General features: G+C 33.1%; 1 protein-coding gene across 1 annotated transcript in view; it reads left to right on the forward strand.

Annotated features, from left to right (window-relative positions):
- Positions 1-15903, forward strand: part of LOC119632301 (1-phosphatidylinositol 3-phosphate 5-kinase-like) — a 288939-nt gene that overhangs the window by 86908 nt on the left and 186128 nt on the right. Inside the window, exon 2 of the mRNA XM_038025138.1 lies at positions 9854-10445. Within this exon, the coding sequence (XP_037881066.1) occupies positions 9990-10445 (456 nt within the window). The 5' untranslated portion in view covers positions 9854-9989. The remainder of the gene's footprint in view (positions 1-9853; positions 10446-15903) is intronic.

Consider the following 15903-nt stretch of genomic DNA (forward strand, 5'->3'; position numbering starts at 1 on the left):
AATGCATATACACACACACATATATATATATATATATATATATATATATATACACATATATACATATATACATAAATACATAAATACATACATACATTATTTATTCATTCTATTTATCATAAACATATCTCTCCCGCTCGGCTATATACAGACAACAGTACACTTTCTAATTTGTAATGCAAATTAGCCTTGGACGGACGGACGGACAGATATTAAAGTAAAAAAGATTACAATTTTCTTCTGCTTACTACGGAAAGAAAAAAAAAGGAAAAAAAAAAAAAAGCAAAAAGAAAAATATCTCAACCACCATGATATATTTGCATAATGGATTAAACAAGACTTCTCTTTTTCGTGGCAGTTTTGGTTTTTTTCGGGGTTTTCTTGCCAAAAATAAAAGAAGCAATATAAATATATAAATACACGCCAACAAATTTTACTTTTAAACGAAACTGGACAAATTTTGTACGCGACAGAGAGACTAAAACAATTTACAGAGCGTCTGTGACCGTGTCTGGCAGTATAGTGGCATGTATGTAGATGGGGCACATATATGCAAAGTGTAGTTGTTGTAATTAGCGTTTGATGGCAGTTATTTAATACTCCTCCGAAAAAAGCCAAAAAGAAAAATTTAGAAAAAAAAAATAAAAAAAATACGCTTTCGCTTTTCTTGTGAGGAAAATTTTAATTTTTCTTTTCGTTGTTGTTATTGTTTTTGTTGCTCCAAATTAACAAAATGTGACATTGTCATCAAGTTGAAGTTATCAGAGTTTAAAATGTTCGCTCTTTTTTTTTTCCCCCGTTAACCATAGACTGGTGGATTGGTATTAATGAGGGGCTTTTCTATCTATGTGTACGTGTGTTTTTTTTTTCTGGGTGTGTTAGGGTGTAAGTGAAACTTTGGCTTGAGAAAAAATTGTTAATTAATTTTTAAAAACTAACAAACGATTGCATCTAAGTTAAAAGCTGTTTAAACAACCTGTCCATAGGCAATGCAATCCTTTTTAACTTTTTTTTTTTTTGTGTTTTGTGTGTAGAGCACAACTCGGTTTGGTTAATATTCAATTGGCTAAACTGAAAAAACAAGTCGGAATTTTTGAAGCGTTAACCGCCAGGCGGTTTAGCAATCTTAGACATTTCTAGAAATTTCTTTCTGCAAAGAGTTTCACTCCATCTGGAATCCATCCTCCACTAGTTGTGATACAAGTGTATATAAACTTTGCGCGGATGCATGCAACACCCACCTATTATTATACCGATCGACCCAGAATCGTTTTCTGCATCGATCTAAGCTTGTCTATCTTGTCTTGTTGGTTTCTTTGCCTCTGTGCAACTTACAGAGCGCAATTTTTGAGATATTTTGAAGAAAGTTTGTACGTTGGCGTGTTTTGGCGGAAGGATCAAGACCCCAAAATTGAAAATTGCTTTTCGACCACTTGCCATATCATACCTTATTTTAAAAAATCGATATATGAATAACTGTAGGGTGTTGTAGAGTATTTAATGATGACCCCATCATAGTGTTCTCTGTGTTCTGTTTTAGAATAAAATTAATTGGAAAATTTATTTTTTTTACGAATCAACTTGAATTAGTTTCGAATAAGCCCTATGGCACGGTACAAACAATAATAATATCATATCGGCCGTTTATTTTGAAAGTGGCACAAGTCATTGCTTGTTTTCAAATCGAGATATTTAAGAGTTTACGTTTTACGACCTTTAAATATAGTGATGGCAACTTCCGAGAAGACTTGCTTGCATTTGTTATCTCAGACCTTTTTAAGAAGTTCAAGAAAAGCGGTTAACCGATAGTTTTTGAATTTTTCCTGCTATTGATAAACAAAGATTGCTTACTGTCAATAAAGAGTGCTAGTCCGATTATTAACAGGAAAGCGATTCCAAGAGTTTTTACAGATCTTTTCATTCTAAAAGAAGAATTTATAAAATTATCTCGTATATGCAACTTGGTAAAGTTAGGAAAAAATAACCGCACACAATCGTACTCCTTACTAACTTTTTACACGGACCTCCCAACTTACTATTATCTCATTGAGAATTTCGACATTGCTTCCCGTCTAAAATTCTCTGTGTCTCTCCACTTCTAATGATTCCCATTGTATTTCCCTTTTCGCTTTTTCACCTATACTTACTTGAGCGCGGTTTCTGTGGTTCTATGATATGGTATAGTGGAACAGATTGCGGGATTTGTGACTGAACACTGACAGGTTAGGAGAAGGCCGACCTAGTAGAGATTTGCTGAATATATTGCGGAATGGCTTTGGCCTATGTTGGAGCACACTTTTTGAGGACTCTATTCTAAACATCTGTTAATGTCGGTGTTTCGCGGCTGTTAAGATTGCCTAGGGCCTTCTCAAAAGTCGTTCAAAAAAAAAAAAAAACAAAAAAAAACAAGGAGGCAACTATCATGCTACCCTTTCAAGCCTATGTAGTAAGCAGAATTTCGAAGCCAACTTTCGTTTTTCTAGAGCAAATCTGAATTATGTGTGTAGCGTCATTCAAACAGATATAAAATGTAAACTATATAGTTGGAATATTATTAAAAATTTTGAAGGTTAACTAGCTGATAGTAAACTAGAACACTTAATATAACCTACAGTTAGAAAAAAGATAATCTCCTGCCAAATGCACGAAAAGTATTTACAAAGTATTTACGAAAACATCACGTAACCCATAGTTTATGACTGAAGAAGATATTTTCAAAATATTGGGCTTCTTCGCAATTGTTTCAGTTACCGTGAGAATGTTTGTGAATGGATTCACATTTATATGCATTTATATAAGACGGGTTCCACTTTTCCCTTTGTGGCAGATAGTTGGGCAGTTGGACAATATGGATTACATGAAGGAAAGATCTTATGCAGATCAAGCATACAAGTATATGTATAAAGTACTTTATGCCGTATCTTATGTATATTTTTGGATGTAACAAATGTGAACGAGAACATAAATACATACGTGATCTTCGCCGATAGGTATAACACGTATCCGCATATTTTTGTCCGCTTCATATGTCATACAGATATTTGTCTCCCCTTCGTTGATGGTTGAAAGGAGAAATGTAAGAAAATTGCATTTTTCTATCAAATTTATTTTGGACTTGGTTGGAAGATATCGAAAATTTACCCCAAGGCGTATATGACTTTCTCATTAGTTTTTTGTTTTACTACGCTTCATTTATTCATTTTTTTTATTATTTTTTTTATTTTGATTTTCTTGAGATGATTTCAAGTGATTGCTTGTACTGTGTTTACATGGCCAAAATTTTTTATGATGATAATATTGCTGTGGATGATGATGATGATGATGATGATGATGATGATGATGATGATGACGATGGTGTTCGGAAGTGGGGTGAAGCTAAGCTGAATTGGCAAAAAAGTAAACAAAATCAAAAGCCTCAGACACCGACATTTGGTTGTTAGCAAATAATGTGATTAAAGCTTTTTTTTTTTGTCTCTAGTTTTTTGTCTGTTTCTTGTTTTAATTTTTTTTTTTTTTTTTTTTACATTTGCCATTTGGTTTTCGTGCGCTATTAATGACAGTTTTAAAGCGATATTAAGACAGCAGCCATGGTAATGATGTTGCTGGTGGTGTAACATATAGTATATCGTAAAACACTCTTAACAACCGTACTTTTGCTATTTTGCATCGCGTTTTTCATTGATTGGATAAAAGTTTAAATATATTGAAAAAATTTTTTTCTTAATATGTTTTTATACATTCACCCCATAGGAGGTATATTAGTTTCGTCGTATCAAAGGCGCCGGTTGTAAATGCATGAAAATATTCACGAGAGATATCCTTCTCCGCTACGTGTGCGAAAGCACAAATTTATTGATGAGTCATTTATATTCATAGGCTGCGTGCTGTTTAAACCATTGTTGCCCATTGTTTTAAAACTTGAGGGAAATATCAAACTTGACATAAAGTATATACTTCGTAGAGAATTGTCAAGCATTTAATTACGCATCGCAGACCGTATATACTACATACATTCACGACGATTATCATGATGAATTTGGCACTGTAATTTTAAAGCATTCTGACATATAAAGCAGCCAATGATTTCAAAAAATTTGTGTGTCATCGCAACATTATGAAGAAAAGAAGTAAAACCTGCGTTAAAAATTGTATTTAAATAAAGTGATTTATATACATATATAAGAATCATTTCGTTTTGTTCAGGTCTCCCTAAGGTAATGCTAAGTTGTAACAAAAAAAAAAAAAAAAAAGAAGAAAAATAAATATCGATATACGGTATGACAGAAAGGTGCGATATAAGATCGAAATGTTAGAAAGAAAACGAGTCTGTATGCTACCTTGCGGCAGTGAATAACTGGGTTCTAAATTTCCGCCAGGTCCTCGAATATGTTAGCCATGTTGCTCTGCGGATTTGGGATATTCTAGGTTATAAGTTATAACATAACGGATTTAATTAAGCTCTCTATACTGAACCATAATATAATTTAAAAAAGAAAAACACACACACGATTTTTTATGTATTGTGCATATATTTACTATAAGAAGCAATAAAAAAATTATTCAGTATGGGGGGGTCGGGGGAGGGAGAGTACGACCAAATTCGATTTAAGCTGTATAAAATTTCTTTCTTGTGTTCTGTTTCATATTTTGCAATGTAATGCTTTAGGTGACCGTGACTTCATATCAAACCTTAGTTGTCAACGGCTTTATGTTTGTCATTAATAACTTTTGAAATTGAATGAACTGCAAATTTCTTGCTCGTGTTTACACACATACATAAGCAATTAAATATGAAAAGTGTACATATATCGCCAATCTAAGATATCCGTTCCTGTCCTGTCTTGTTCGCCTCTCAAAGGTTCTTGCGTAGATGGCATAATCCGCTATTGCTGCTGTACAATGTATTGTTGACTTGCTGCACTGAGTTTGTTTCGCATTTAATTTGTAATTTTTTTTTTTTTTTTTTTTTTTTTTATACACTTTTTGTTTACGATCCAGTTGTTTAGACAGCAAGTAGTTTGAGAAACTCTGTTTTTGGGTTGATTACAAGGCTTGAGTTCGTTTCTTGTTTTGTTTTGTTTTGTTTTGTTTTGTGTTTTTTTTGTCTTCTTTTCTTATCCCATTTTAGTTTTTCTCACATTTGTTAGGCTCTTTGTGCCATGTCGTTAAATTTAAAGTGTTTTCAATAAAAATAATTTTTTTTCTTTTTTGATTTTTTTAAACTTTTATTTTTCGATAGTGGTTTTCATCCCTCCTCGAGAATTATACTCCACTTTATATATACAAATGCTTTCATCTCTTTGTAATTCTACATTAAATGTTTTATTAATTTTAATTAATGCTTAATCGTATCAATTGTTACGGTCGACAAAAATTTATAATTACTTTGCTGGAAATTTATTTAATGTTTTTAAAAATGATTTAAGTCTGCTGCTAAATAAATTCTTTTAAAGAATTTAAGACGATAGCGCGAAATGTAATTAAAATTTTTCGATTAAAATTTCAAAAAAGTTGTGCAAGAGAACAACTTTTTTATTTAAAACGATTTTCACAAAATTACAGATCGTAAGCAAACGTTTCTCTCTATTTACTTCATCTATCCAATTATACGGTTTAATTTTCTAAAAACCATAAGCAAAAGACTAAACATTCGCCTTAAGACACATTTCAAAGAACAATATTTTGAAAACTAAAGTTGCTTTTCATGAATAGTGAAGGTATTGATTAACACTAGAATGACCGACATTTTCTATATACCAAAGGTCATAGTCGTAACGATGAATGTGGAAAGCTGAAATTTGCTACAAACATTCCTTGATCGATTGAACAACAAATTACAACCACTATAATAACAACAAATAAATTTCACATCAACTTGCAAACTACTTTAGAACTACTTTCCAGTCTTCTTCTTACAATCGTTTCGCTCGATAAAAGTTTGAATAATGAATGCAAGAACACTGCATACCCTGAGTTGATCTGCAAACTTTAATTTTGTCCTTCAATCGCAGATAAAAATATAAGCAACAGAAGGAATTTTTAATAGAAGTTCTACGAAAACCACTAATACGAAATGCAGTGGGTGCCCAAAAGACCCGAAAAAAAAAATAATCATAAAATGACATCACTAGAAAGAACAGACCTTCTAAAGTTATCAAATCAAAGGCACAGTGTCTTCGCTGTGTCGTGTTCCAAATGAGTATCGCACAGAGTTACACTGAAACAAACTGGGAAAATGGTATGAATGCAAGTTCGAAATGCTGTCCCAGCATAGCATATTCGCAAGGTATACCAAGCTAGTGCAGAAAGTTGCTTTAAAGAGAAATGTTTGGCTGCAACGATGAGGTCATTGCAAATCGTGCTATGAAAAGACATCGTATTGTTAGAGAAGGGTTGTATCCGATTGTATCGCTCATGAAATAGACTATATTCATAAATAGAGTCGAATTTTGCAAACAAAGAAACGTTTTCTTCTCACTTAGTTACGAGAATTATTGATCGATCGATGTATCACTTCTACTACATCTACAATCTTCAGTTTTCTCATGGCTTTGCCAAAAGTACGTAAACTTGTACATTTATGAAAATTTATTGTGTTATGAGTAGATGACTCATTCATGGCTGCGTATGTTATGTATGCATGTGTATGAAGACCTTCATGCATATATATATATATATGCCTACATATGTTTGTTTGTAATCGCGTGTATGTATGCATATGTAATTTATTGTTTACACTTTGCTACAACGGTCCGGATACCCTTGCCATACATATTTCCCTTCCACATAAAGCAGTCTTTACAGTGTGCATGTATGCGATGTTTAATGTTCGGACATAAGTAGCAAAAAAAAAAAAAGAAAAAAAAAAAGAAAACGAAAGAAAGAAAAAGCAACAAAAATGAAAAAAACCATTGAAAAGCGGAGATAAAAGGCAAAAAGAAATAAAACCTTAAGTTGTTGTGTTTTGAGTCATTATGTTTCTAAACTAAGCCAGTTAATAGCTTATGTGTTGTTTGTGTTTACATTTTTAGGGCCCGTATACGTATGTGCAACTAATGCTCCACATGTTTTTTTCCTTTGTTTGTGTGTATACATTGCAACAGTATAATAAAAAGCAGTTCAAGAAACCGCAAAAACAAAGAACAAAAATCTAAATGAAAACTCTATGCATGAATGTATTTGTGTGTCTATATATGCGCCTGTGTATGTATGTGTGTGTATGCATGTGTATGTGTCTTCATTTTTGTTGTTTTTTTTTTTTTTTCCTTCTTAGTTGGATAATGTGAATATTGGGAGCTCGATATATGTTACGTGCATGTTACACTACATGCAGTATGTATTAAATGTGAGTAAGTGGCCGTCAACTGCCAGTCAGTCAGTCAGTCAGTCGCTCAATTAGTTAGGTTGACTAACTACCGCCAAGTCAGCCCGTTATTCATTTAGTCATCGAAGTTAATTTGCATTTAATTCGTTTCAAGTTTATCCATTACCTGGTGGCGGCAATATTTTGCAACACCTTTTTTTATTTTACTTCCCTGACGAACGCGTAGGCCTTGCTAACTTTTCTTTTGTTACGATTTTTCGTTACATTATTGTGCCTTGGTTTTTCCCCATCTCCCATCCGCCCTCCCCCTTTCGTCTGATTCTAACTAAAGTCGCCAAATTAATGGTATGTGTGCGTGTTGTTGATGCGGTTTAACGACCAGCAAACTTAAGTTCTTTCTTAAAAATATGAAGGGGTTGGTTACCACGTATCTACGTCTCTCTTTATTCCTTTCCTATCTAGTATGCTAGGACTTGAAAAGATATTTAAAGAAATTTCAGCTTTAAACGGGATTCTCAAACTAATCGCTTCAGTTAAATAAATCCTTCGTAACGCGACATCTTGTCTCCTTGGGATTACGATTTCAGGTTTTAAGGTTTTGCGTGAATATTAATTGAATATAAGGTAACTTTTGCTTTTGCTTTTTTGTTTTGTTTTTTTGCAAATTTTATATCGAAGGCTCTCGATTGTGCCAATAAATTTTCAGTTAATTCAGTTAATTAATAAAGACATTTATCTACTAGCGTAACAAAGCTCTCGTGATATATCACTGTAAAGAGCTTAACATCGAGGCATACGTTTCGAATGTCGGAACAAGCTTAATAACTGTTATTTGTGGCGTTCTCAATATATTAGTAATTATAAGACTTTCCTTACTTCCAATGTTCATACCGCTTTGCTGCTGTTAGCAGTATATACGACAATAATAACCGGAGTTAAGTACGAAACTCTTGGCAAAATTCGATTTCATTCATCAGTAGAGAACCAATTAAAAATTGATACAATCAATACTTCTCCAACATTTCGATGTCTTTTATATAACACGATTTCTCAAGATCCCCAAGATACATTTTAGTTTACGCAATGATTGCATCATTGAATCCAAATCTCTTCCCGTCCAGCATCCATTGCAAAGAGATAAATGTTGCTGAGGGCTATACCTTGAGAATACGTTTATTGGGACAACAATTCGAATTTTAATTCATGCAATCCTCCCATTGCATCATCACAGTGATGCAGTAAATGCAGTACCTATATGGAGAAAGCAAACATTCCTCACATTCAAATTTTCATTGAAAATAGTGAACACAACATCTTTGATTCGATATCCTTACAATGCCAGTCAGTCCTTGTGATTGCATATTTCGATTATCGAGAATAAGATCTTTTTGTAATGATGTTATGCGATGTAATCGCATATTTTTTGGAGGAGGGGGCTGGCGAGCCCTTCTTCTCTTTATTTGTTGTGTAAATTGTTGTCTTCACAAATCGAGGATTCGCTTAAGAAGCTGATCAAAGCTCTGTTACATTTGTAGATGAATGTTGTCTTAGTTAATGTTCGATATATATATCAATCGAAGTCATGTGCCTGTCTCGGCACTTGTTCAATTGTCGACTTTCTGACCATGAAGTGGTTGGTGTTTCCTCGCTTCAAACAAAGCGACGATCAAACCAAGCTAAATTTGTCGGTCACCTTTCTGCTTACTTGTCTGCCATTAATTGAAGTCTCTCTCTCTCTCCCTCTATCTCTCTCTCTCTCTCTCCCTCTCTCCCCCTCTATCTCTCTCTCTCCCTCTCTCCCCCTCTATCTCTCTCTCCCTCTCTCCCACTCTATCTCTCTCTATCGCTCTCTCTCTCTCTCTCTCTGTCTATCTATCTCTATCTCTCTGTCTATCTATCTCTATCTCTCTCTTTTAAAAGACAAGGCTAGAATGTAATTAAATGATGGATTTTCTTGTCCATCAAATTGTTATTGTCTTGCGTTGTTTACCTCTAGCTCTACTCACAAATCTCTCAATTTCTTTATACTCGATGTTTGATGTACATTAAATGTGTCGTTGCGTTCGCACATTTCGGGAAACCCAATAAGTAATTTTACTGAATAAGCACGTCCTTGAAAAGTGAAATTGCCCGTCCGTCCGGGCGTTAGTCCCATCTGTTGTTGCCCTTCTTGAACTGGGACAAGAAAACTTGATGAAATTTCCATGAGCAAATTTGCTATAATGAATCTTTCTATTGCACAAAGTAAAAACTTTTGGGAAGTAATGAAAACGTAAGAAGCTCTCTGCAATAGGTATCGATTTGTGACATTTGAAAAATTTCTCTGGATAAGAGAAAACGCTTCGATTGTGATGCGATTAGAAAAGAAAGAGTCCAGTTAAACGCAGTTCCCTCTAGGCGTGAATATGATTTTCTTATTAATTGTTATTCTTTTATTTTTAAGTAAAATTTAATAACTCACACCTCCTACATACATTATATATATATTTATTTATTTATTTATTTTTTTTTTTCTTATTTGCTTTCTAGATTATATCGTGGAAGGCTTAATATAATTGGCCCATCATAATAATGTGGTGAACGACTGTAAGTGATTTCATTGCCCAAACCAGATAGGAACACTCAACCAAATATTATCGAACACTTGGTCAATTCTTTCGCAGGGATGGTTAAAAAAGAGACAGAAATGTCGCTACCGTCGATATCAACATCTGCCTCTAATCCAATTAGCAACCAAGAGACTGATTTAGCGGCCATGTCGTTAGAAGTACTGAACACTTCTAATGAAATTATACAACCAATTCATAATTCCTCTGCATTTGCTAAACCAATGATTTCTTCATCCAAGAAAAAACATTATAAGACGTCAAAACGTGCTACAACTAGAAATTGCAATTTCAACGGCGACGAACCAAATCACACAAACAAGCATAAAGTTGATATTATAAACGATGTTGTTAGCGGTGTTGGTGGCAATCGTGATGGTGTTGTTGGTGTTGGTTCAAATATTATAAAGACTTCATTGTCGATGACTTCATTGCCACCGGATGAGCACCAGGAAGAAAGTCGTGATGTTATTAAGGCCAAATTGCGTATTGAAAGGCCCTACAATAGTTTAAAGGTAAGCACTAATCACTTTTATTTTTTCCTTTGTGCAAAAATAAGTTTCATACAAATTTTAAATTTCTCTTAACTTAAATCCGAAACCAATCGAAATTAAATTTAAAAAAAAAAACAGGGAAAAATCCAGGCAATTGTAGGCTGCTATTAAATGAAATTTTAATCTTAAATTTCCTTATTGTTGACGCATTTCATGTGACCCGACTTTTTTTTTGCGCAGAAAAGCTGCTAGACTTGCATATGAAGAGAGTAAAACGTAATATTGCGTAGTATCCGGATTTGACTTGTAGTATACTACGTTTACAAAGGCCAGGCATCATTGATAGCTGCTCATGGTTATTAACATAACGAATTCATTTATCTAAAGTGCTTAAGTATGTCGCTTAGACGACTGCATAGGAGACCCGCAGTTATTAGCACTGAAAGAAATTTCATTATACGCATTTGTGTTATTCCGAAAGTGCGTAGACTGACGCGTTAATAGTATCACTACTCGCTTACTTGTTCTTAATAGCTTCTCTTTTCTCTCATAAATTTTAAACCGATCTGCCAATAAGTTAAGTTTAGAAAAGGAGTTTAATCGAAACGAATATCATAATAAATTACATTCAGATGAAGCCGGACCGTTTGAATCCAACACTTTGATCGCAAAACCAATGAGATAATTATATTTGGTTTATCGAATTTTGGGTAGTCCTCGCCTGTGTCTTATAGAAAAAATTAAACAATGAAATATAGGCAAAACTACATTTTTATGTTCTATAGTATTGCTTAAGGGTGGCGTGGATTTTTTTGCACTTTTTATATAATAATTTTAAAAATTAGATGGTGGCAGCGGAGCTTCTCAACGGATGGTCTATCGCCAACAGGTCGTTCAACCGATTTGGCTTGCTGGCCGTATTAACCACAAATACATGTTTGTACACTTGTAAGAGAGAGGCTGTTAGCTAGATAGATAGACAGAATGCGAGAGAGATATGTATCTACATAGCTTTGAGATTTAATATTAACCGAAAATATTTGCACTCTGTAGGATATCTCAAGCACGTCTTCAACTGGATCCGCCCAGATCGATTTAGAATTTCATACCGACTAAGAATGTTTACGTACGACGCAATAACTCTTCTAAAGCTTATTTCTGCGTGCTGGAAACACGCACAAACACAAAGTGAATACATCTTCAAGCTCTCAATTATGGACTTAAAAACCAAATTAAAACGTTTTAGCCGTGCAAAGCCGATTATAAAATATCTTAGGTTACTTCGTCTAATAAAATTTTTTAAATGGCTTCGTCGTTCATAGGGGAAATAAACATTCATTTCAAAGACGCTTATGAACAGAGGAGTCCAAAAATGTAGCCGTGTAGTCTGTCTAAACAGATCTTAGCGAACTTTAAATAGTAAATCGCTTCTATATATCAATTTTCCTCATAAAATATCAAAGATTGAGACATGTTGGCTTATGAAGGCGTAAGTAAGAGTATATGGAAGGCGGTTCCAAGGATAATCCTATTCCCACCAACGATTCCATTCAACGATTTTTTGATGACAGATCAGGACAAGTGGAATGCAAAACATTGGTTATTGAGCGAAAATTGTAATGATGATAGATAATATTATAAATAGGGTAAGAAATAAAAACTTGAATTTGTTACAAAGTTGTTTATAGATTTAAAAATAATAGGTTCTCCTATTAGATTCAGAAAATGCCTTTGAATCGATTGATTAACATACACCCTCACCACAAGTTGGGTAAGCATTAAAAAAAAAAAAAGACTGAGAGGAGGATTTTAGAAAGACTTGTACTGATTAAATACTTATTTAGAAGAGTGGCTTGAGCGGTCGAATAGGCAAAGGATCTTGACTAACAACTCAATCTTCACGGCTTTAAATCCCATGTGCGATAAAGTCTTCAATAAAGCCGATAACCTTAGGTCTTAGTTGCTTTAAGACTTTCGTCTTAGAATTTGTTTCGCTGGCTAAATTAATAAAAAATTATGGACTAAATGGTAGGCTCGTTGGTGATGATTTGCAGTGAAGACGCCTAAGCATGTAGTTCAACACCGAAAATGTTGATTACATTTTGGATTTGTTGTTATGGCATCGCTTATTCACTTAGTCAGTGTTGCAGGCGTTTCACTTGAACCAGTCTCTGAGATATCAATTCGTTACGGAAAAAACTTAGGTGTAAATAAATGTTCTATTATCAGGTTATAGTTCCGAATTGAGTCAGGACCACGCCAATAGCAGAGAAGAACGAATTCGTATCTTTTAAAAACCAAATTTAAATTCGTTTTTCCTATTCCCATTAAGGATCATATGCTATATCTCGTTTTGCTATGGAATTTATAAAAAGTTTATACCAACAGATCTTTTCACATATAGACTCTATTGATAAAGATAAAAATTGACGCAATTTTCTATTTCGGCCGAGACGAGTTTTTTATTAAAAGGATTTGACGAAAGAAAGCTTTGTTTTATATCATTTGAAAGATATTTTATTGTAAAAACAGATTCACTCGGGGTTTTAAAAAAAAAAAATAATACCTTAAGGGGATCAACTGCTGTAAGAGTCTAAAAAAAGGGTTTTTTTTTTCAGCAATTTTTGCTGAATGGAAAGAAAAGTAGAAGAAGTGCATTAAAAAGAAATTCGAAATTTCATAGAAAAAATATTTTGCGGCTCATTAATTTTTTTTCATGTATTTTAGAAGCATCTTCTGTTAAGCAAAGAAAAAAAAATCTAATTTTTGAAAAATTTATAATGCATATATGTTAAGTTAGTTGATAAATTTCAAATACTTGTTTTTTTTTTTTTTTTTTTTTTTTTTTTTTTTTTTACTTTTTTGCTCAATGAAGTTCATGATGATTGCTCGGCTACAGAAAAAAAAAAAAATCATTGATGATAATTTAAATTTACGCTCGTAACGTTAAGACAGCCTCAGACTAGTGCTAATCGTATGATTAATACTTTCTTCATATTGCTCGTATTTATTGTTTATTTTTGGTGCAATTAATTATTACCAAATTTGAAATGTTTGTATTTACTGTACATGAAAGATTAAATAACTTTGTCCATAAATGAGCATTATTAACACACTTGAGAGTTTTGATCTCCCATCGTTGTTGTGTTCACAATTCAATGGAAATGTTTTGAGAAAAAAACAAAAAAGGAGAAAAAATTAAAAAACAAAAAATAGATAAATAAATAAAATATTAATGTATAAACGAAATAAAGCAAAAAAAAAAAAAAAAAAAAAAAAAAAAAAACTTGAATTCACTTAAACAACAATTTATTATCAATTTACAGTTAGGCTGTTACCGAAGACGGGGGAATTGTGGGAGTAGCGCTCGTTATTTTGAGTAGCAGCTCCGTCATGTAAGACATAACGCGAGAAAGACGGCTGACAAGGCATTCACAGATAGACATAATAGTTATTGTTTAAATATTTCAACTTGAAAGTATTTCTGCCTCGGCTTAATAATAACATTTTCTTCTTCTTATTTTGTAGGTATTGCTTAACATTATTTTAATAAATCATAAATATAAATATGTGTGAACGCGTACATACACATACAGACAGATAGACAGACAGACAGACACATAAATACATGAACACACACATAAATACATGAACACACACATACACACACAGGCATACATACACATGTATACATATGCTTGTATCCAAGGCACATGCACTGCACAACGTCAATTTTAACTAACTGTAATTCTTTTATGCCTTCTAGTAAAACATCTGTACGCGTCTGTTTGTGTATGTGTGCATTTAAGAAACCAAGGCTCCCTCCCCAACACTTAACATATATTCGGTTTACTATAGAAATTAGATCAACTGTTTATTCATATAATACATGCATGCTTGCTAGCATGCTTGCTAGCATGCATGCACGTACATACGCATGCATACATGAATATATGAATGCACGATGAATATATGTATTTAAGCGCATATATGCAAACAATAGTTGTTGCTACATTTGCTATTGCTTTATGTATTTATTTATTTATTTATTTACTTTTTTGACTGAACGAATGCTAAGTGTATGCTCATATGCTTTCAATTGCAATTGTTGTTACTCTAATTTGTTACTGTTATTGTTGTTGGACGCAGACATATATTTTATGTTTAGGCTCTGCATTATGTCGGTTATTTCAATTTAATTTCGTATTAATTTTTGCTGTTTTTTTTTAAATCAGTTTTTCTTTTTTTTAATTTCTACTTTCTTACAATATTTTCTTTAATTTTTTAATAATCATTTCTAACAATAGTAACAATAATCTTTCAGTTAATTGGCCATCGTTAACTAACTATACTTTAGCTTAACTTATCTACTACCTGTTTGCTTGCCTCTCTACCTGTGCTTGTTTGTCTGTTTATGCGTTTGTCTCGCCTGGTTTTTTGTTTTATATTTCATTTATATATTATATGTCGTTGTTATTGTTATCGTTGTAAGTAAGTTTTTGCATTTTATGATTTCTTATAATTATGGGAAAAATTAATAAAATAACATAAATAGTATAATTAATTTCACATCGTTAGGATAAGTAAATGAAAGAGATAAAAGCTAAATGAATATATTACTCCGATCAAAACGTAGTCAAACTTTTCCATTCAAATCATTCAAATTGCAAGGACTTAAACAAAGGCGTGAGAGTTATTTTTATTTATTTTCTTTTCTGACATCTGCGTCAAATTTTATTTTAATATTCTCAGCAGCTTGCGACTTGACTTTGCTTTCACCTGACATGTGCGTTTTTCGATTTTCAAATTGAGTGGAAACGCTCAGCGAAGAAGTTGCCCAAAGTTTTTTGCTTCCAAAATAGTGAAAAAGCTTTTCTTTTCTCTTTTTCTTTTGCCCGGCAATTTTCAGAGCGAACGTAAAACTTAGTCGAAAAAGTACAGAACGTCAAAGAAGATGATGAACGCATTGGTTGACCACTTATCGGCGAACACTGCCTCAAGCATCTCAAAAATTTGGTGCTCAGAAACTCTCGCTTGACAAGTAAAGATTGTGCCGACATTCTGCAAACAGCATTCGATGCGGCACAAACGATTTTGAAGGATTATTTGGGATTTTGAAACGATATTTGTCCGCCGAGAGTGCTTCGTCGACGTGTTCTGCAAAAAATATCTCACTGGTGATTGAAGACATATGCTTGAAACGATCTAATCATTAATTGATTAGTAAATTGCTTCTCAAACTATTTCGTCTTACTTTCGTTGGATCAAAGCCGAAAATCTTGAAGAGTTCGCTTATGATGAACCAGAAATCTGAATGTGCCCAAATTGATAAGGTTTCAGCTTAGATAATAAATTTTACGTTAATTAATATCCAAACTAAGTTTGGGAATAATTTAAATCGTATCACTAAACATTTGCCGTACACAACATTTCCCACGAAGGATTTCATAAATAAAAATTAGTATATAAATATGTGGTT

The sequence above is a fragment of the Glossina fuscipes genome, unplaced genomic scaffold (assembly GCF_014805625.2).
Source record: "Glossina fuscipes isolate IAEA_lab_2018 unplaced genomic scaffold, Yale_Gfus_2 1, whole genome shotgun sequence".
Taxonomy (NCBI): domain Eukaryota; kingdom Metazoa; phylum Arthropoda; class Insecta; order Diptera; family Glossinidae; genus Glossina; species Glossina fuscipes.